Source organism: Chlamydotis macqueenii, chromosome 7 (assembly GCF_036417535.1).
Source record: "Chlamydotis macqueenii isolate bChlMac1 chromosome 7, bChlMac1.mat, whole genome shotgun sequence".
Lineage (NCBI taxonomy): Eukaryota > Metazoa > Chordata > Aves > Otidiformes > Otididae > Chlamydotis > Chlamydotis macqueenii.
The window spans coordinates 20424515-20447920 of NC_141562.1; the positions used below are offsets into that span (position 1 = coordinate 20424515).

At 42.7% G+C, this 23406-nt stretch overlaps 1 protein-coding gene across 5 annotated transcripts in view; it reads right to left on the minus strand.

Moving 5' to 3' along the window:
• Positions 1-4448, minus strand: part of VSTM4 (V-set and transmembrane domain containing 4) — a 38427-nt gene extending 33979 nt beyond the window's left edge. For 4 of the 5 annotated variants that reach the window (XR_015259060.1, XM_086752165.1, XM_086752164.1 and 1 more), the window contains exon 1: positions 4374-4448. Coding sequence is in view for 4 of the 5 variants with exons in the window: in XM_086752165.1 (XP_086608291.1) it covers positions 4374-4428 (55 nt within the window). In the remaining variant the exon portion in view is untranslated. The remainder of the gene's footprint in view (positions 1-4373) is intronic. The other variant, XM_086752166.1, reaches the window with a different exon arrangement.
• Positions 4449-23406: the final 18958 nt, after the last annotated feature.

The following is a 23406-nucleotide window of genomic DNA, read 5'->3' on the forward strand; positions in this document are numbered from 1 at the left end:
TACAGGATACTGTTCCCTAGATGATCACTGGAAGACTACTAACCTCCCTATAAGCACATAACCAGCTCCTCACTTTACAGCTTCCCATATACTCTGTTTTAATATTCTCCTTGTCATAATCAAATGGTCATCTCAAGCCTGGATTAAATCTGTCAGATTAGTCCAATTCAAATCAATCTGACATCATTTGCATGACAAAATATGACATGAGATTATATCGGGACAAATGATTATTCCATTGTTCCATTCATTTCTGACTCTTGCTTTTCTGTTGTTCATCATGAACTTTGCTTAGACCTGTTGCTTGTCTCTCTGCTTTATTTCCAACAACAGCCAGTGTAGGTGAAGGTTGAAAGAAGTCTATAGCTGTTCATTAGAGGAAGATTTTTCTTTCCTGACCCAGCTGATTTATGCTGAACTGATTTTCTGCGGCATGGCAATCAACACTCATTTTATTTTCTTCCTAACGTACATTAAGAATGTTCTTATTAGTTATATCAGAGACTGATCTATTTCTGACCAATGGTATATTGTGGCAATGTGTTCCCTAAATGACTTGTAATGTGTAATCTATCAATCTGGCGGCAAGCACTAGAGAGAGAACCGTATTTCAACAGTGAGCAAGCACTCCCTGCAATGCACTCTGCAAAGCAGGAAATGTCCTCTAAAATGTGACTATTAATTAAGCTTCTTGCTATGTGAATATACTGTACTCAAATACTAATGAGAACTGCAACTCTGGGAAAATTATTTTTTCATTTCTGGACACTTTTCTAGTACATCAGCTAGGAACATTTTAACAAAGGGGATGAGCCTTTTGGCAGAGACTCTTGTCTGACATCAGCTCCTGAAACACAAACATATATTTATCTTCAAAATAAGCAAGTAAAGTATTTCCATTCTATTTCTGAAGGACTATTGGATGCACAGACACTGGTTTTATGGCCCCAGTGAAGCTGTGAAATGGCGTGGTGAATTGTATCACCTTACTTAAAGTAAATCCATTAAATTAAAGAAGTTGCATTGCAGCTGTTTGAGAAGAATCCTCTGAAAGTTAGTAGTATAATAATTATTTTTGGTTATTTCAATAGAAAGCTCTGCTGAATGGTGTATTTTTTTCCAAGCAGACATTTATTTTTTCATTAGGAAGGAGAAAATAAGTTGTATAAAGAAAGGGAATTTTTAAATTTCTTTATGAAACTTCAGCTAAGCACAGCCTAGATTATTGATATACTAATCTGTGCATGATGTTTCTGTGTATAATTCATGCAAGTGCCGAAGCAAGAAATTATTTTGGACTGTAAAAAGCACACAAGTAGAACAGGATGTTGGAATTAAAAATTAAGGCTGAATACCACCAAAAGCTTTCCAGGCATGAAACTTCAGTTAATACTTGCTGGAATTACCTGACCTCGGTGCTTTACAGGCAGATGCGAAGATAAAATAGCTGCCTCTGCCATGGAATAAGTTTAAATTTTGAAGGTTGTGTGTTGAAGTTTAGGAATTTCAACAGTTTTGGGGGTTCTCATAATAACTTAGGCTATAAATGTTCAGTAAATCATTTATAAAAAATGTGATTTGGGTAAATGAAAAACACAAACTTTTTCTACTGAAATTATGAACAGGTCATGAAAACTCTAAAGAAAAACAATTATGTCATTTTCCTGACATGTGAACTTCTTGTTTGAAAAAGCTGGCTAGGATTAATTGTGGAATAGAGTCTCAAAATAAAAGGCAAAAGAATCGTTGCTCAATTCGAAACTAGGCAGAACATAGTGCCAAAAAGTACCCAAGAGAAAATACAGAGGAACTTAGATATGGTGATGATGGAAGCCTCTGCAAGAAGATAAAGCAGCATTGTATGTAGAGTCTCTGATCCCTTTCTAGCTGTTTACACTCATACAAACATTGGTATTTTATATCTAAGGCTTCTACTTTTCCTCTGGGGACATGCCTTTTTATAAGGAAATATCAAATTTTGCATCCTTCATGTTGTCTGATCAGTGGGAACCCATCTCCCTGTCTTCCTTCTGTGACTCCTATTGGTATCGCTGTACAAGTGCAGCAACGGGCAGGGTTTTGGCAATTTCCTAATGCCTTTACTGTGTTCTCATCTCATCTTATCTTATGTTGAACAGGGTCAGGTGATGCTTTATATAAAACAGAAAAATAATGTCTATTTGACTCTATCCTCCCACTGCCATTGGAGCAGGAACAGTGATGGATTTTGAAGGAAAGAGGTCATTTACCTCCTATGTGGAAAGTAAAAGCCTCATTTGGGGCTCCTAGACACTAGTGGAAATATTCCTCCCATCTTTAGCAGGCATTGGATCAGCCCCAGCATGAGGTCTACCCTTGTCATGGGCTCCTTGCCAAGGCAGGAGACTCCTCCACAACTTGAGAGCAGGCTTGTGTGCCAACAGAGCACTGAACTTCAGATTGCTGCTTCAAGTGAGGAATCGCTGCTTTTCTTTTCCTGCCTTCCCAGTATAGCATGATGTAGTCGCTCAGGTGGAGCTCACCACAAGAGTTTTAGTCTTGCTTCTCCTTGGAAAGGGAAACTATTTATAGAAAAGGGGAGGAGAGTGAGTCAAAGACTTGAGGATTCCTTTGCAGTGTGCTTAATCATCAGACATGTCTCTCCTATTTGCAACCAGCTCACTTAGTTGCCTCCATCCTGATGTTTTAGCTGTTTGTTTCCTTGGTACCCTCCACGTCTCACTAGCCTGCTGGGAGTCAAGGAAGGTTACTGCTGACTAAACTCTATTTTGAAAAATCCTGTTTTGAAAATAGTCCACTTCTGCTTACACCAGTTCAGTTCCAAGTATTAGCTAGGTTTGGACTTTGTTGTCTGCCATATTACATAGCAAAACACTTTCATGGCACTGTCAGGAGAAACAAGTTATACTTTTAGCAGCCAGAAACCTGTCTACGCCAGGACTGTCCCCTCTGTCTGTGCTGGAACAGTAGTGGAAGACCAACAGTCACTGCTGGGTCCTTACATCTGTTCAGCCGTTTCAGCATGGCTGTGTTTTTGTGGAAGCACTCCAGCTACTTTCGTGGAGATACTCATGAGCAGAGTTGCTCCTATGCACAATCGCTCACAATCCAGGTTTAATGTTAGATACAGACCCCTCTTCCTTCTTCCATGGAGACTGACAGGCAAAATCTATGACCCTTTAGGGCCGAGAGGACATTTTTCCCTCAGCCCCTGCTGATAGCTAAGGGACTAGAGAGGCACACCATCAGAGTCGTTACCTTCTGATCTCGGATTTGCATGACCAGAAGCATATGGGATGGCTTTTATCTGTGTTGTAGTTTGTTATGTGAAACAACATTACTGTCAAAGCCTGCTTTATTTTGACTTCTCTACAATTAAAAACTGAGAAGAGCAGATGAGCCAGGAAGAAGCACAGCTCTTTGTTTAACTGAAAATAATTAGGAGCTGGCTAGCAAGATCACCAAAAGCAACCAGCTGTTTGCAGTTGAACAGATCTGTCTACAAGTTTCACAAGTCAGAGGCTCCTTTTTGGAGAAAGATTCTGCATTCACAGAAGACAGAGTTGAACCAAACCCCTGCCTCCACCATCCCCTGCCCTTTTGAGGTGAAGATTCGAATTCAGCTCTTTCATTAACCTGGAATGAGCAGGGCTTCCCCACCCCTCTGACCCTCACTGCACCCTGAAGTTCAGATCCAGACTCTGTGTCTGTTTTGCAGCTTTAGGGCACAACGCTGCCCAATGCACCTCCGATTTCGGCGGCGTAAAGGTCTTTAAGGGAGGAGGGTTTTTACAAGTAACCCACGGGTTTCGTTTCCGCTGGATGCCTATGGGATCTAGGCACCTGTGGAAAAAGCAATGCCAAACCTCCCTTCGCCTCAGCTTTGCCTGCGGTTCCGCGGTGCCGCTCAACACCGTCCCGCCTGGCACAGAGGGCGGCGGAGGACACATTTCCATAAACTGCATAGGAAGGGGTTTCTTTTTTAAAAACAGAGTTGCGGACCAGATCGCTGTGTAGAAACGCTGCTGCCGGGAGCCCGGCAAGGCGGCGGCGGAGCGGGGTGAGGGCCCCCCTCCGAGCCGGGGACGGCGGGGCAGAACAGGACCCGACCGACTGCAGGGGAGCGGAGCCGCCGGCCTTCCCCGGTCGAAGCTCCCGTAACTTCTCCCTAAGTCCCCTCACCTGCTGCCCGAGCCCCTTCCCCTTTCCCCGGTGCCGACGGGGCCGGGCGGGGCGCAGGGGACCCGAACCCCGCTCGGCGGCGCGAAGGGGCGGGCGGCAGCCCGAGGCGGAGCCCGGGGTCCCACCGGCGGCCGAAGGGGCTGCCCCGCCCGGCTGGGAGGGGGCCGCTGCCCGCCCGCCGCGCCGCTTACCTGGGGCCGGGGCCGTGGCCAGCAGGGCGGCCAGCGCCGTGGCCAGGAGGCGCATGGCCCGCGGGGCGCCGGTCCCGTCCCTCTCCGCCGAGCTGCCTCCCTCCTCTTCTCCCCGGCCTCTCGCCTCCTCCCCGCCCGGTCCTCCCTTCTCCCTTCGCCTTTCATCTCCTCCCCTTTCTCCTCCTTTTTTTTTTTCCGCTTTCTTTCTTCCCTCCCTGCTCTTCTGCTCTTTCCACTGTCCTGCCCCCTGTTCATATCTCCTCTTTTTCTCGCCTCCTTTCTCTTTTCTCCCCACCGAGCTCAGGCTTGCGGGGTGGCACTGGGACTAGATAGGGCTGTTCCATCTGTAGCCTCTCTGATCCACCCCACAGAGCCCGGCAGCTGGGGTTGACAAGGCACACTGGTGGGACGGGGAAGGCTGTGTTACACATCCTCTCTGCTTTCCTGGAGGTGTTTGAAATCTTGCGAACCCTCCTGCCTGTTCTCCTCATCCCACTCCTTCACAGAAGAGGACCACCATTTCCAGGCAATTCTAGTTAGTGGCTGCCTCCCTTTGCGTGGGCCCTGCTGGTAACAGCCTGGGGACAAGGAGGTCTGGCAGGCAGGACTGGCCCCTCACCAGGCATGGAGATGGGTGCTGTAGGGTGTTTGGATGCTTGTGCTAGGACATGACTCATGATGCTCTGGGGTTGGGAGGATTTTGCCTCCTGCCATGGCCGCACAGCTATTGGCCACTGAGGTTCACCTTCTCTCAAAAAAAGTCCTAAATTAATTGACATAGCAGCTTAAGATGCATCACCCCAAGCTTACTGTTCTTGTTACGCCAAAAGGTATTCTAGGCCAGAAAAGACAAGGGAAGTTGGCATCTGGCAGTCTACTCCTGCCCTTCCCCTTTGCTCCTTTTGAAGGTGTTTATCATTTGAAAGCCCACAAATCTCCAGAGACACGGGCTTAATCCTTCTACCAGCAGGTATGATGGGTTATGCCTGGTTTTAGTATCTGCATTGCATGAAGTGTGGATGATACAAACACTTTGGCGTTCCTGCTTCCCTGAAGAGGGCAATTAGTACTGATTTAGCTACTCCACCCCTCTCCTAGTAATCCCTGAGCAGGATAATACATGCCTGCTTTTAAGCATCAGAGAACATTTAACGTGTGCTTCTTCTGATCCTTACGAGACTGATCACTGCCTATTCTAAATGTAGAAGGAAACAGAAGAGTTGTGCGTGAACACAACTTGATGGCTACATGGCTTCTTTGGGCCATCATGTCATTCTTTTACTTCAGAGACAGACACTTGTGTCGGTATAGCAAGTGCTCCTTGCAAGAGAATGGCGGGTCAGGATTATGCACAGAGCAGTCAGCAGGCTTGAGGAAACAAGTCAGATGTTAAAAGCTGTACTGTCTGGAGAGCTAATTAAGATTAGTAGATTTGCATCTACTCTGTTAACACAGTGAAGTGAAATCCTCTTAAGGAGATAAGCTAATTCAAAAAGAAACGGACAAATTCACCAATGATTGTACTAGCATTTATTTATTTTTATTGTCCTGATAGAAGCTCCAGCTCAGGAAGTCCTCAAACAGCTGATTGAGAGGGAAACCAGGGATGACTGATTTTGGATACTCTTTTCCAAAGCATTTGCTGCTTACATTTGCTGGAGAAAAGAGATTAGGCTGGATGGCCATTTTAGACCTTCTCATATAATTCTGCTAGGCTCAGTCATGCCTCACCCCATAAATTCCTTCAGACTACTAACCTTTTAATGGTATGTACAAAATACTGATGTAAAGTTATCAATGAGGACTGCCTAAACTCTCATGTGAGTGTGTGGACCCTACAGAGTTTAAAGATGCACTATGAGACTCAGTATGAATGTCTGTATCTTTGGAATCATCCTGGTTACCGATGGCACTAACTGGTCCTTTAATTGAATCAAGAACCCTAATGAGTTTTGGGACAAAGCTGGATTGATCAGTTGGTGAGAAGGCTTAATATAATACAGTTGCTTGTGACAGGAGATAAATAGAAGAAGACTCAGAGGCCCATTTGAGTTTCTCCAGTCATATCTGCCTACCAGTTTACTGAAAACATATTCTTTCTGTTTTGCAGCTTGTGATCTCTGTACCTTTGACATTTCTCTGTGTATTGTGGGTTCTCTCTTCAGTGTAGAATTATTTAATTGGTTTCTCCCCCACTGAAAGATCTTTGTTAACACAAGAACATAAAAAAAAATGCTTCTTATTCTTAAAGGGATGTTTCTTTTAAATTTCAGAAAGTACTTTTAAACGTGGTTTAAGCTGAAATTATTTTATACTTGTCATTACATAAATAAGCTCAGGTGGTGCTGACCTTTTAGGTTTTTTCCCAAGGGACACAGCTAGAAACAGGACCTGTAAGCTTCTGTGCATGGACCTCTCTTTTGCCACTAACACATATTGCCAGCAGCATTCGTTAGACACCACAGCCCCTAACATATTTAAATAAATCTACATTTTACCAGTCTCTTGGGATATACTCATGGGCCAGACAGCACTACTCCGACTAGTGAACTCTGGAGAAACATGGACTACTGACCTCCCATCTTCTTGGACTTCCTGCTGACTTGTTGGATGATTCTACTCAAATCGGTTCCAAGCTCTGGGCTGCAGCTGGGTGATCTGTAACCTTCCTTTGTGCCTGGGTTGGAAGGGTTTGCTAATGGAACTAGAGCAACCTGCATGGAAGGTTGCAATTTTGTGGTTTGCGCTATTTCGCTGTTAAAATCTTTCATCCCTTCAACCCATTTGTAGCAGTTGAAATGTTTCTGCTTTTGTAAAACTTTCATTTGAGCTTGTTGATGCCTCATACCTGGTGCTGTCACAGTTTACCTGTGCACGAAAACTACCAGAGGCCAAATGGAAGTGCAGTACGGTTCCCTTTTTCACCCAGTGGCTAAGCACACAGCTCTGCATGCCAGTGCAACTCCCTGAGCTTCTCTGGAAGTGTGCTGACGCACACAAGTGGAGCCTCTGACCCACAGGATATGGCTTTCTCGGCTTTGGCAGCACCTACGTGGCCTCGTTTCCTGCCAGAACGGGCCTGCTCTGAGGAGGAAAGTGCCTACTCAGCACTCTGGTGCAGCTGACACAGCTCAGACTGCCTTTTTGCATAGAGCTTGGAGCCCCTCGCTCCCTGGGGACAGTGTTATTGAAATTATCAGCCTCAGTCACTCCGGATGAGCCCTGCTGTGCAAATCTCCTTTGCCTCCTTGCAAAGTCACATCAGGAGAGGTAACCACAGCCTCTTGGCTTTTGTTGTCCCGTCCTCCCTCCCTGGCTGTTATTCTTAACCTGCCTTCTTCTATTGAAAAGTCTTACTAATGTCCCCAAATCTGTCTCCAAAAACTCCTGCAGGATTTCTGTGAGTGGAATTGTGCCTTGCCCTTACAGCAATCTTCAGTGCAGCAGAGTGATACAGTGGCATCCACTACAACTTGCAGAGGGCTGCTTTGGCTGTGATTTAGCACTGGAGAATTGTGCCTGCAAGGCTGCAACTCTTACCGTGTGAGGATGGACTGGGGTGGGCTGATTGCCGTCTTTCATACCTGACATGTTGTTAAGGAGAGTTATGCCTGTTCTGAGTGATGTACGGGAGCTTGCTACTGAGGTGCAGCAAAAAAAAAAAACACCTGTCTCTGAACTTCTGTTCTTTACCTGGATTGATGAGGGCAGCTACAGCTTATCGCCCTCCCACACCTCATCCAGGCAGTGTTCAAAGATGACACCTACCTGCCTAAACCTTATCATGGAGACGTAAGTTATAGCCAGGTCTTCTTCGGAATCCAGCAGCTGGTAGCTCTTGTGGCCCAAGGAATCCTAACTACAAATGAATGTTCAGTGATTTGGATAAAATCCAAACTGATTCAGTGTGTCCAAGCAGAGAGGGAGTTTGGATCTGTATCCAAACTTGCCCATCCCTTTAATGGGCCAAATTAACTCTGAACTGTAACAGTCCAGAGCTTTTGAACAACACGGCTTAGGGCTGAAAACTCTACCCTGGTATTTTCCCATTGCTATTTTGTGGACTGGTGTGTGGGAAATACTGTTTTCTGGATCCAGCTCCATGTCAACGGGACAGACACTACATAAGAGCTTCCAAAATGTAAGCATCATGCTTTTTAGGTCTCTGGATGTTAAGCAATGTTTACACTGTGTTTAGGGCTTTGGTGCTGGTTTACTTGTTGCCATTTATTTCTGAATGATTGGCAAGCTGCTAGATGGGGTGATGTTTTCCTTTCCCCCAACATAAGGTGTCCTTCCTCCATTATCTTTTACTTTTTCTTTCAGGATTGTGAATAATATTGATGTATCGGGGTAGGATCTGATGTTTTGTGTGGTGCAGCCATGCTTTCCTGGATAGGTGAAATCCTTGCTATTGATGCTGTATCATGTGTTTTTTCCATTTTCTCTTTCTTCAAATAAGAGCACATTATTTTATTTCAGGAAACTTACTTTTGTTATTACTTCCATGATTATGTTTGGAACTGGATAAAAGCACAAGGGATTTACTATATTTTTCTTAGCTCTTACTTCAAGTTTGATTATTCCAATTTGTAGGGCACTGCTAATCCTGAAAACCTGAGATTTGTGGGTGTTTTGCAAGAGAACTTAGAGCCTCTGTCGTGTACTTTCTACATCCTTAGGTGTGTGCGAGATGTTGAAACCTGATTAAGTCTTACTGTGTCTTATTGTGCATTGTCATGTATGAAGACATTGTCTTAGCTTCATATAGTGATACATAGCAGTGTCATTTGAGGACCGTTTTAAAAGTGCATTGCAGTTTCAGTTCTGTTCTCCAAAGATATTAAAATGTCACTTTTAGCTGTCCTTATTTCTGGCAGTAGGTGAGCAAATGCCATGCTAAGATGGATTTTAAAGCCTTTTCAGTGCATTAATATGTCCTGGCTATGCATTCTCATTAGGCATCTGTCCCAGTTAAAACCTTACTGACAGTACTTTGCTGTGAGCCTGCTGATCCCACTCTGCTCAGCTCAAATGGGCATTGACTCCAGAAACACATAGTAATTGAGAGCTGACCTGACAATGTGCTGTGCTATCCCCTTTGGCTTGCCTGCCTCCCCAGATAAGTTGCAACCAAGTTTGGGGAAGTACAAGCCTCTCGTGAAGGCTGCAGAGAGATGGTTGATCTGTGAAGTCTCCTGCCTTGTGGAATTTGGTCTGTGCTTTCTGCACACGCTGTGCTAACAGCATATTTAAAAGTTCGTGTCCATAATTTGTCTCCAGATCTTCAGTCTAAGAGAAGTCCTACTGCCTCTTTGTCAACAGGAGATATAAAAATTACTCTACTGGGAAAGCGCAATGATCCATCTAGCTCAGTGCCCTCTTTCTGACTGTGGCTGACAGCAAATGGTTAAAGAAGTATAGTATGGGCAGGGCAAACACACAACACTGTATTCCCAGGAGACTTTTCCAGCTTCATACGATTTGCATCACTTGCTGTCTCAGCAAGATATTGTGTCTCAGGCCCTTGCTGATCGGACCCAACCACACTGTGTGCTCCTTTATCACTTCTGGGCTGAAGAGACAGAAGTTTGCCAGCATATCCCTGCTCCCTGGTCAGGAGCTCTGTGGTTCCCGTGATACTGGGTATGGCCCTGATAGGAAGAAAGCCTGGTGCTTACAGAGGGAAAACCTTCTGAGATGAAGCTGATCCTGAAAGAATCACTGAACCTGCATGGGGACATTCAAACCGCCACAGCTGTTGGCTAGTACTACATGGCTCATATGAGAAGTCACACTACAAAAGGAGTGAACTAATATCAGAAGGTATAATGCACATGCCTAGCATTTTTCTGGTTAAGTTTTCAAACATTTCTTCAACAAATTTCCCAAATTAGCAAATTTAGCTTGGAATGTGTCTTAAGAACAAAGGCTTCCACATAAATTCTTCCCTGCTTCTGCTCAGGCCAGAAATATCACAAGAAATGCAACCCCTTGTCTGTAACTGGTATTTCTGATCTGTCCTTACCCAGCCACATGGATTGAGGAGAAAGATGGATGTGATAGTGTCCAAGGAGTGAACTTAATGGTTGTAGAATGCAGGTTTTGGATGGAGGTGAATTAAGGTGAAGAGGTATATGAGATATGAACCAAAACTGCTCAATGATTGCTCCTAACTGATCTTATGTGGTTTATTCCTGTACAGTCATTATTCCTACCTGCAGATCTATTATACATTTCAAATCTTCCTCTTCCAGGAAGTCTGTTTGGAAAATTGACTGTGAAGCTTGTACTAATTCTATTATCTAACAAGTGGAACCAAATTACTATCTGCACTTTAGAAAATGCTAACTCACCTTTGGAAAGAGCTGAAGTTCACAGCTGGAAAGCAATTACAAAGTTGGAAAAACGTATGGTCCAACTGAAGAAAGCCAGAGGAGGGCCTAGCAAGGAAGATCACAGCTCTAGAGCACATGGCCTATGAGGAAACACTGAAAACCTGAGATTGCTCAATGAGGCCTGGGAAGCATAATAAATCTCTATATATTGCAAAGCTCTTGCAAAGAGAAGAAATAAACAACCGTCCATGTCCACTGACAGTAGAATAAGAAACTGCAGATCTAAATTGCAGGAAACAAGATTAGATATTAGAAAATACTTTCTAACCACAAGGTTAGTTAAGGGCTAGAATAGGGAGGTGAGAGGCTCTCATTATGAAAGGTTTTTAAATATAGATTAGACAATTATTTGTCAGAAATGGTCTAAGTGTAGCTGATCAGCTTTTCAGAAGGATGTTGGACTAAATGAGATCTGAAGAGCTCTTCTATCTTTATTTTCTTTGATACTGTTTTATATTCTCTGTATGTTGAAATACTATCCCAAGGAATAACAACATTTTGTCTCTGACCTACTTTATCCTATTGAGACACAGAGAGCATCTTGTTCCCTTATCTCCATTTTCTACCATGTCCCCCAAGACTTTCTTCTGTTTCTGCTTTTCTTAAGTTCGGATAATAATTCCTGCCTCTCTCTGTTTTGCATTTTTTAAAACATTCCAGGCTGCAAACGAAGTACCCACACACGTACCCACAGCACAGAGTTTGTTGTCAGAAAAACAGGGAATCCTTCCCTAACCTCAGGAATGTCCCTGGAAGATGTGCTTGCCTTTTGCTCTGTTGTCAGGAATCGTGTTGCTACACTTTGGCAGCTGCTAACTTTAAAGCAGATTCTTTAAACTTAAAAACAGACTTAAAAACCTACTATTTCTTAAGGAATTCTCTCAGTAAAGATCCTTACCAGAGCAGTTTAATCAGTAAGCTCCAGTCAAATTTTGTATGCTATATAGGGTTGAGTAGTGCTCCAACTTGGACCCCTGAGCTTCAGGATGAGTTATGCATGAGACAAGTGGTTAGGTTTCCTGCTGAGCAGTGAAATAATGAACAAATATCCATCAGGTCCATGAACTGCTTAAAAAGTTGCCTCACTTGTGTTTCTAAGATGATCTCTCTGAATAATTTTTGGCATAGCTTTGAATAACAAAATATTTGACTTTCATGTCCTTCAAATATTGAATATTTCAGGATATATTCTCTTTCAGCTTGTAGATGAGGACGTATAATACCTGCCTTTACGAGAAAAATGAGCTGATACTGAAGCAAGTTAAAGATATCTCATTTGCGTAACGAGGTGCAGAATATTGTGTGTTCTTCATTTTCTTTCCTTTAAAAGTAAAAATAAGGAGCAAAAGAACTGCTTTATCTGTTCTTCTTTAAAGTACAGAAGTTCAGGTGCCATTCGTTAAATGATTCTTTACAGAGAATATGAGAGAAGCCACATCGTGCATACCGTACATACCGTACGCTTGGATGCATCCTTTAACCAAACATAGACATTTTTCTTAGCAGTGTTGTGGCCATGTGGATAAGATGTAGTGTTGCCATATCACAAAATTAGCTTGGTATTTCTTCTGTCTGAAAAGTTACCTTGTATAAACTCTCAAATTTGCACTACATATTAAAAAAAAAAAAAAATCTGATCTTTTTTTCCTGCATTCCTCTCCTTTCATGAGAAGGCAACAGACAAAGTTCCTGGTGTATCTCCTAAAGCAGGGAGAAAACAACTTCTTCAACAGCGGGCCTTAAAAAGGCACCAAATTATTTGCACTGTTTGATGGAAGAGGGAAGGTCCTGACCCATTAAAATTAGTGATTTTGATGTGGTGAAGTAGCAGCCAGATCTGTTTTGGCTGTGTCCAGTCTGATCTGCTGGCTCCATGGCTACGTGGAATAATAGTCTGTGCAGGGCAGCAGGGACGTGGGCAGAATTACAAGTGAGCATCCGTGAAATCCCTCTGTGCAAGTACAAAAAGGGCTTTTCCTCTGCAGTTTCTAAGTGACAGAAAACCTGTGTGAATGATACTTTTTTACTCAGGCAGGACAGCTTTGAACTCAGGATTGTCCCCTGGAAATACGACAAATTATTTTTCTCACTTGTGAAGGTATTAAAAGTTTATTGTGTTGATTTTAAATCAGATGTTGGCAAAGCTCCCTAGTCGTTGTTTGTTTTTTTTTTTTTTCAAATGAATGACTAGTATTTGCTTAGTTTGGAAAAAAAAAAACCCTCCTGATGGAGAGCCCGTGCACAGAACATTTCTACTCAAATGGTTAAAGTCTGTCAAAAGTTATTAATAATAGGAGTGGAGGGGTTTGATGGAGATTGCTGATGGAGAGTTGCCAATAAGCAGTGGCTAAGTGCAATGGCAGAGGCGGTACAGCAATCTGAACAATAAAATGTGAAATTTTACAAAGGTCAGATATGAAAAACTTTGGGAAAATTGTCAGACAAGGTTACAACAGCAATGCTGAGTGCAGCAGCAGAGCTGACACAAACCGCCTTATACTGATAGACCAGTTATCCATGGCTTCACATCTCTGCTGAGTCTCAGTAGTCGCAGCAGGGTGGGGGCTTTTTCAGCCACTTTGGGGTTTGTTGGACAGCAGGTAGGAAAGAAGGGCTGCCATTTACTGATTTGCCACCATGCTGATTTGCTACATCCTTGAGAAGATGGTCCATGACAATGCTTCATCCACTTTTTATTTTTCCTATCTTTCAGGAGAAAATGGGAAGGGGCAAGGTGGGGGGATGTCAGAGGGTGAAACTTGTAATACTGACATCAGTGCATCATACTCAGGTGAAGCCCTTCAGGTTCTCCAAAGTGATCCTCCCTTGATCAGGGGATGGATCACTTCCTAGGCATAGTCAATACCTCTCTGCTGCATTTTATGGGTCTGTGGGATTATGTTTAGAAAAGTAACGCTGTTACTCAGAGCAACAAATTTATCAAAATGTACATTGTCCACAGCAGATGTGGAGCGAAGGCTTTCTGATTGGGAGAGTTACTGCTGAGGGGTGTAAACTGGGTGTCCCACACTTGGGGTTGACTTCACCAGGCTGGTGGAGGGGCTCAAAGGTTTGTGTGTACCTGAATGACTGTGGAGAGATACACATGGAAAGGAGGTGGATTCAGCTCCTTCCGCGGGACTTACAATAGACATCATGCTGACCTTTTAGGGAAGTCTGTATCTGAACGTAGGTAACCTCTAAAATTAAGTATGGTAGATTGGTGAAAGCATCTAAATTCTGCCTGAATGGCACATAAGGCATATTAGTACCTTGTTGAAAGTCTGATGGCTCCAAAATATTCCATAATTGTTTGTGGTATAGCCTCAGGGTAAGGAAATATTGTCATTAAAGAGTCATAATTTGAGTGAAGCTGGAGGTCATAACATTCTGCAAATGTGTACCATCAAAACACAGGTTTCCAATAACACAGAGACTTTCTCTGCTTTGTTTGATCTGTTAACATGTAACAAATATACTTTCCTTCTCTGACACTGAACTTAGGAAAGTAAATAAAATCAAAACCATACTTAGAGCACTGACTCATAGAAAACATTGTGCTTGTATATATGTCAAAGATATATGTTATATTAGTCATTGTAATTAAAATACACACATCTGTTTTACAATGAAATGTGAGTAATGTGCCACTAATTACTAACATCTGTAGTTCTTTCTCACTATGATATTTCCATTTTTAAATGCTGCACATTCTGTGGATTAATAAACTGTGCAAAAGCACATTTAAAATTTAAATTAAAATAACAACAATACCCTGAGCTGTACTTTGTTTTCGCTTATATCAGCGTTTGTTGTCAGGGACTTCCTGGCTTTCCATGAATTGTCTGTTTTGCCTCCTACAGTAACCAGAACAGATGTTCAACAACTGGACTGATACTTCTTCCCTGACTTCCCAGAGAAACGTGCCTAAGCTTGCCTCCTCTTTAGGGCAAGGGTAGCTTTCCTGGGGGCCTCTGTCTTGAAGTAATTGTGTCCTTTCAGTGCCATTCAGCATTTTTTGAGAGCTTCTTTATTTCCTGAAAGGTGTCCCTAAATCTTCTTTAGTTGTTTTGGTCATTCCTTCTCTGATGAGTGCTCTGTCTTTATCAGACTTGCCATGTTAAGATCAGCAATAAGATTTTCCTTCTTCACCAAGTCTTAGATAATTGTCTTGTTTCCAGTTTATTGTCTGCCCATAGGTCTAATTCTTACAGTTCTTTAATGTGCTTTGCCTTTGACCTATTTTATCCTCAATGTAGTGTTAATATGACTGTTCTTGGCATGACATTGACTGGCACATCAGAGACAAAATTAGTAAGCACCCCATAGCTGGCAGCCAAATCATGTTTTGTAGCCACGCTGTCCAGACTTCCCCAGAAGTAGCAGTGTTGGGTTGCCATAATTGAACTTGCAGGCCTTGCTTGCTGTCCTGTCAAGAATTGCGTCTCTCACATAGTTTTAAACTCTGAGCATGGTTTTCGCTTGTGTGCTGAGTCTCGTACTATTGTTTTGAACTCAGAGCTCCACAAGCGGGTCTAGTCTTGATTTCTTTACTTACAGTGGTTTTTCTATACTATTGCGGCCACAATATCAGAGCAGACTGCACTCTGTAAGCTTCAGTTGAGTCTGGGTGACTTCCTCTGCTTGGCAGATTCCAGATGTTTTGACAGAGTTTATTTCTGGGTCCTTCATGAGCCCGTCTCTGACTTCCACATGTGTCTTAATGCTAGAGAAGAACTGTTCTTTTATCAGAGACTTGGTTAGTCAACTCTCATTCTCCCCAACTCCCTTTCTCCCCACTCCAGAAAAAAAAATGTTCATCTTTGAGGTCTTAGATCTCTTACAAACTCTTTTGCATTTTATACTTTCCATTCCCTCTGCATTAACAAATCTTCTTCCATTTTTCTATGGAATGCAGTCCTCCTTAAGTTTCTGCAATCCATTTTCATTGCGAACATTTTGGCTGTCTTAACTGAAAAATATTAAAAACCTCAAGTTTGAGAGATCCAACTTTTATTAGAAATAAAATTACTTTCTGCCTGTTATTCTTGTGATAGCATTCATTGTTTGTAGCTATAGAAAATGTGCAGGTCTTTTCTAAGGCTTTTTTCACTGGTAGGGAGTTGACTCCCTCCATTATTCATTCCTGCAGAACAGTTTTCTGGTTTGATTCTCCCCTGATACAGTACTTTGTCCTGAGATAGCGCCGAGTCTGGGAGTCTGACAGACTCTAAATGTGATATTGGAACGTGTCAGCACTGCTCTGCATGAACCTCCATCGGACTGAACATTTCCTTCTACGCATTTCGTACTAGCACTTTTTAAAGGCACAGCTCCACACACACTGTGTACACTCCTTTTTCCCCAGGACATTTACTTTTCCACTCCTCTTTTCTACGCTCTGCAGTGGCATTGAGGAGGAGGAAAATTAAAAGAGCTTAATGCGTCCTGCAGCCCAGGGCTGTGAATTCCTCCCAGCTACTTGCAGAGTGTTAATGGAGACTGTACAGACCAAAAAGGGACAAAGGGAACCTATCTCAATAGTTTTTAAAGCTTCATCTCTGTTGCTAATTTGAGAGCTAATGAAATAGTTTTCAGATATGGGTCTGGGCTCTGCTAATGCTCATGAGCATGTGAGTACTATTGCATACTCCAGTGGGAAGTTTACTTGGGCAAAATTCCCACTGAGGTCAGCTGGGCTTTCTCCAGAGCAATACTTGCCTAATAAATCCCTTAATGGTAATAATTATTGAGTTTGGGGTTGTAGTTAAATATAGGAACATTTTAAATTAAAAAATACATGGGCTGTGCTCTCCTCCTGTCTGCACTGCTCTTTCCTGCAGTAACTCCAAGTAACTCTCAGTTTTTGTTGGTGTATAGCTCAGTGAAGAATCATGCTTCCTATTACCACTTGAAATAACTCATGAAAAAGCCTCAGTTTTATACAATTTATTTCCAGTATTAATTTATGGCTTTAAACTAGTGAACAGCATGGCATCTAATGACTCCTGGAGTATCTTAACCATAAAATAAAATTAAGGAAAGTTCTTATTTTCACTAAATGACTTTGTAATGGCAGAGTGGTTACAATATCTGGCTTTTGCCAGAGGTATAAGCTCCCTTGTTGTGCTAGTGATGAGTTTTCAATACAGGTAGAGAATTGGATCTTGCTGCTTTGAAGCTTTTCTTGGTCAGCTCAGCTGTAAATGAGTACCAGTTATTCCAGCTGAGAGTCAGAAAGGCAGCTGCCTGTGATAAAAAAATTTCTGTTCTCTTAAATGTGATTTACCATGGAGTTGACGTCTATTGGCTATGCCGGTCTGATGGGCTCAACTGACTTGTCTTAAATTGTGGCCATTTTCCTACTACTTCTGCTGTGAGATGTGTATTTCAAATGTAAGCAAATATGTCTTGTGAGCAGCAGAACTAATGAAGCCTGCTTCCCAACAGATTTGTGTTATGCGCTTGGTTGACTTATTAACTAAATAAGGCTATGGCTATTATTAGATGCCAGGTAATCTGCAAAGAGAGATCTAGAGAATGCCCCAGCCTTGGGAAAAGCTTCAAATGGGGTTTTATGTCTTCTTAGGCACTAGTATCCACACTGTGTAGTGGATTAATAAAGTCTTTTTCTAGCTGCTTCTCTTCATGAAGCGTACGGGAATGTAACTGTCTTGGAGGCTTTTGCCCTTCTGTTGAGTTCTGATAGAAACTGGCCGATCTATTCAAACATTAATGGGTGCAGGCTGACTTGGCCTGAGCCCCAAAGTTCCCTGAAAGAAAAGATTCCCAAAATCCCAGCACTTTATGGTGGATCCATGCTGTCAAACATGAAGTATGAAAGGATCTGCCATGGGCAGATTACTACCAGATGTTCCAGGAAATACCTAAAGTTCACCTGTTCCAGCGACCAGTTACAATGCTCTGAATCCACGCTACAGTCGTGCTACAGCCAGCAGTGCGTAGGGATTAGTCTGATTAAGTTGACTCTTCACTTTCAGTTCAGGCAAAGTCTATATGACCTTGCTATGGCAAAATAATTAGCATCGCTTTAAAACTGGATTTGCTCCTCCTCTTATGCCTTTTAACATCCACACAACTCAATTGCTTCGATTTTCTCTTGATTTCCCTGCAGCATGAAAGAGGCTGATTTTTGCTCTCAGTATGAAGTTGCATCGACTTCTTTAATGCCATTACATTAGTGTCAATTGGCAGTGCCCAAAAGGACTGAAAGGCATAATGCAGAACGAAACAAAGAAATTATCTTCTGACTGGCCACAGTCAGGTACTACTTTTAGATACTAGGATTTTCACAGGAAATTGCATATGGAAAATAGGAACTTTAAGAACTGTGAGGAGAGTTAAATTCTCTGTGTGCTTTAAATTTCTGTAGTATGTAGATATTCTGCAAATAAATATGTAAATATTTATCTTTCTCTCTGAGTTCTTAGAGTTCCTACCCAAGTCAGAGGAAGCCTCCTATTCCCCAGAGTCCTTAAGCATGTGCTTAGTTCATGGAAGAAGGGGTTTTAAGGAGAATTTCTGTGGAGCCCTGTGTACTTCCTATCAGCCACTTCCATGTGGGAATCAAGTCATTTATGTACACAGCTCCTGACTCTGGGGCAATTAAAATCTCAGCCATAATGTTATATTAACACAGAATTCAGTGTGCCTAATGATATATTAAATCTTTCTAAATTATAGCTAAATTACAAAAAGGACTAATATACCAAAACCAGTTAATAAATGTTTAGAAAAGGAAGCTAATTGAATTATCCCTTGTTTGTCAGAGACAGATAATCTCCTTGTGAGAAATCTCATTTTTTCTGAAGCATGATTAATTGGCCTGACGAGTCAGATATTATGACAAATTACGCAGGAAAAGATAATAAATAAGTCAGTAGGAAGGCTTGGGAGCAGAGAACTAGCAGCTGTTACTTGGTTTGAGGCTTGATACCGCTTCTGGCTTCACCCTGACCTGTGTGGTTTCCTCTCTCCTGCTGCAGACAAGCCGTGCAGCACACACAGCCACACAACTGCTTTCCCCCACATGCTCTGAGCCTTGGCGTGTTACAGATCCATAGCATTGCCTCCCCAAGAAGGGTGCGTGAAAAACCACATGCTTTTAGGTCAATGACTGGTTTCAACTTACTGAATAATCAAGGACACGAGATGAATTTTTTATTTTTCTTTAGTCATGGTGGGAAGGCATTTGTGGCTCACACAGAAGGTCCAGTCACAGCTTCATCTTGTTCCCATCAAACTGAATGCAGAAATGAAAATCAATTGTAGCTGTGCTAGACTCTGAATGCAAAGTGCATCTAAGCCCTTCAACATGGTGTACTTGAGGGACTACTGCACCGGTCTATGCTCCTTTAGGAGAAAGCTTCAGCATATGCACTGAGACTGCTCAAGTTCAGTGCACATTGCACTAGGGCTGTTGTGGCTCAAGCTCCAACAATGAGAGCCAGAGAAGAGCCAAGGGTGGGATGTGTACTGGTGGACCAAGCCACAGGCTGCTCTGTCTGGGCACAGAGGCTGGTGCTGACCTGCCAAAAGAGGTCTTCTGCTCTTCCTTTCATGGGTATCTGATCTGAGTGTCTTTCAGTCTAATTCATGAAAAGCACAGGGCAAGGGTGTCAAAATTTGAACTTAATGTTTGAACTCTGTACCATGTTGCCTGCTTTCATCATCTTATTTGAAAAGCCTGGCAGATGGTAGAACTGGATGAGAAGTTTATTGTTTCTGTCAATGTTATATCATGTAGGCTTGAGAATAATTTTCCATTTGCACCCTCTTGTATGTGTAGATCATGCTATTTAACAGGAACTAGATTTGAGTTATTGTCTCATTAACACTATTTGGAAAATGTTATGAATTAGATCTATATTATTTATTAATGAGCTGCATTGGTATCTGGACGATAATACTCAGGTAAACCAACTGTAGGAATAATTTCTATGCGGAGGATGCATAGAAGATAAGTTTGAGAGGTCTCAGTATAGTGGGGGGAAAGAGAATGGTGATGGGCAAACTCATTACTACTGGCACTGCCTAGTAGTTGGATATACATGATGTTTAGATTTAAATGTCAGTGCACACTTTTCATTTACTCTACACCTGTAACTCACCTCTGCCAGTCTCTAGTGGAAATCATTTGCACATGAGTTCCCAGCAATATGCAGTGGGCTTTTCCTGCGCTATGTCTTGGAGTAGTTTTGAGAAGAGGTACAGGGCTAGGCTTTGGCTCTTTGTAAACCAGGAGCTTCTAGGACTTGGTGTATGTTACAGGGAAGGAACTGCCTCTCCGGTAGCAAGCAGGTATGGGCCTGTTGTTTACTGAGCTTCTGTTTGTAACCATGAGAATTCAAAAATCAGTAAGCACACTCAAAATAATCTTGACAGATTAGAGGGTTTGGGGGTTTTTAATTAGTACTATTGATCTCCCAGTTTCTGAGCCTTTATGATGTAGCAGAGATCAGAGCTTCTAATCATTCTCTACAGCCTCAAGAGCAAGATATATTTTAAATTAAAGTGGGAGTTGCCACAGCCGCGTGATTTGAAGACCTAGTATCTCAAGTAGAGTATCAGATAGTGCAAAACTGCCAGTTAAATAATGACTATTGGCAGCACTCTGCTTTTTATGTTATTCCTGACTCTACTAAAGCAGTGATTTGAGGTGATTGTAAGTTCACGTATCATGCCTTTTCCTGTGCAATCACTTTTCCCCCCTTTACAACATCAGTTAGTTCTCTCATATTTAATTCTTCTTTATATCATCAGTTTGCTTATCTGGAAAAGCAGTTTCCCAGGCATGCCCAGCTAAGTCCCTGCGAACCTGCTGCTGTCCCCAGTCCCATACCAAGCACATCCAGTCAGCTTCTCACACCGGGACCTCTGAGGTACTTCAGAGCCTCTCCAGCTCTATTTTGGGTAGTACATCCCTTTGGCAGGAAGGAGCAGAAGCCTCCAGTGGGGACAGGCCCAAAGGAAGTAGCCAGGTACCTGTAGCCTTTGAGACCTAACTTGAGGGGCCCACCGTCAGGACAAAAAGATGCCAATAGTCTACCAAAGAGGGACCTGGGTTGGAACAGCAAGGTCCGAGATCTGTCAGAGATAACTGGTGTGTGAGGGGCAGATTCACCAGCCAGCCTGCCTAGCCTTCATGGTTGCTTTGCCAGTTGCTGTTAGAACTGTTCATCCTGCAAATACACAGCAGCCTTTATTCTAAGTAGCTGTTTTGTGTTCTGTATGCGTTTCAAGGTGGCAGCTCCTTTGAAGGGGTCCCTCCAGGAGCCCTTGTGCACTCGCCACAGGTTTCTGTTGCTTCCCTGGTGTCACTTTAAGGAGTTTAAGTATCAAACAGCTTAAAACATACAGGGATTGTTCCCAAAAGGAGTGAATAGTCAGTGTTTTATATTCATTGGAGCATTTCAGCCAGTTTTAATCGCAACAGAATATGTTTGCATCTGGTCCCAGCCCTGTGAGTCCTCCCTCAGTACTTTGGAGTAATTGAAGAATATGATTAAAGGTAATTATTTTAATTGCCTATTGACTCAGAAAGATTTCTGATAGCACTGAGTAAAATCTGGTCTGTAAAGGAGAGGCCTTGTGGATTGTCTGCATCAGGACAGACGGCCATCAGCAGTGCTGTGAGGGATGCAGATGAAACATTGCTAGCCTCCTGCGAGCACTGCGTGGATTACACGGGTCAGGCAACACATTTTTTAATGGAATGTGGGAGACAGAATGTGTGCACTGTGCCAGTTTGCCCATGAAGCATTTGGACTTGTTATTAGTCCACACAGTGCTCAGCCCCAGTGTAATGTCACTGACTTTGCAGAGGCTCCTCTTTGATGCAGCTGTGAGGGAAAGCACAGGGTTCTTCTAGGGCTTAAAGCCTGAAATATGAGAATCCAGACCATATATATTCAATAAGGTGAAATACTCAACACCTAACCATTCCAAAACCAGCATTTTTATTGGAGGCAGCAGTAAAGAAGAATCATGGTCTAATAATTAGCTCACCCACGTTGAACTTGGAAATCATTGTGTATATTCTCTGCTCTGCTGATCCTGCATTGGCCTTTGGCGCAGCACTTGGGCTCTGTGTCTCATTTCCCCTCTCTGTAAGGAGTGGACGTGCCTTCTTAGGAGTCTGTGAATTGCTTTCATGCTGTGTTAGTAGTGACCATGCAAATTCACTGATGTAGTGACACGGAGGGCAAAGGCCTTTGTGATTTTTTTTTTATGTATAAATATATAGTGTCTATGGAATCAGCCACTTCTGACCACAGAAGGAAACTACATCAGAAGATACTAAATTCAACAGAACAACTTTTGGTTTAGTGACACTAAGCAGAAATTTGCTGTAGGATGGTAGGGTCTTCTGGGAGAGCATTGGCACATGCTTGCAATGCTCTTAGACTTAATCTAGATGTCTGCTATTAGCTCCCATGGCAAAGAGGCTATTGGAGAAGATGGACTTCAGTTAGACTTAGGCTGGCTATTCCCATATTACCTGTGTGTAATGAGTGCGATTTTCAGAAGTTTGAAGCCTCTGTATGTTGTATTTGTACAGTATAAACATCCCTTCTTTATCAGGTTTGCCAGGAAGGTACTTTCCTTCACTTGTGTTTTCCCCTATTTTTTTGGTGAGTCAAAGCATTTTTGATAGTCTTATTCTTTTTTATTTGATTAAGTGCAGTTATAAGAAATAAAAAAAAAATACTCCACTAAAATGATCTGATTTTTCACTTAAAGGCATCAGAGAGGCCAAGAAAGATTCAGATTGCAACTGTTTTGACTACTACGACATTTGCCATCCTTTCTGTTTGGGAGGAGCCGAGTCAGATTCTTTTCTTCCTCGCACGGCTCAGAGCAGGTTTATACCAGCAAAGTCTGATTTACAAGACTCCTCCCATGGGCAGTTTTTTTCTACCCATGCGGTTGTACTGAGTCCAGTGGATTTTTGCCTGATTTATTATTTTATTTTGGAGCGAGTGCTGCACCAAGTTGTGTGACTCCTGCTGTTATTCTCGATTTGCACTGATGCATCTGAGAGCAGGGTTTGACCTGAGTGATGGCACTGTTGCTGTGGCACATGCATTGTAACTAAAGCTAGCGCTACGTTGTTATCTCTTCAGAAATGCATGCTGTGTATGCACCTCTTAGCTCTCTTCTTGTCTTTACAACGGCCTCCTCTTCTGAATAACTCTATTCACAAGCATCATTATGTTGCTGTGCAGCTGCCATGAAGAGACTGCAGGTCCTGCATGACATAAATGGGGCAAGTGTCCAAACCCTGACTCCAAAATCCTTCCCACTGTTATGCATTCAGGGGGATGCCAGCGAGCTCAGGGAGAGCTGGGCTGGTGTAACCTGTGCTCTACAGGCAAATAGCCAAGTGCAGATGACTATTGTGCTGCTTGTGGACTGCCTGGGTTGCATCCTTGATGAAGAATTAGTGGTGCTAACAGTGTCTTTTGTCTTTTGACTGAATGCCTCCAAAATGCTCCCCTTTCATCTAGTTTTCCTTCACTGATTATTTCCAAGCAGCGCTGTGAAGCTTGGCCCAAATTCAGGGGCTGCTGAAGTTGCAAGCAGTATTGGTAAAGCTTGGTTGTAGGAATGGG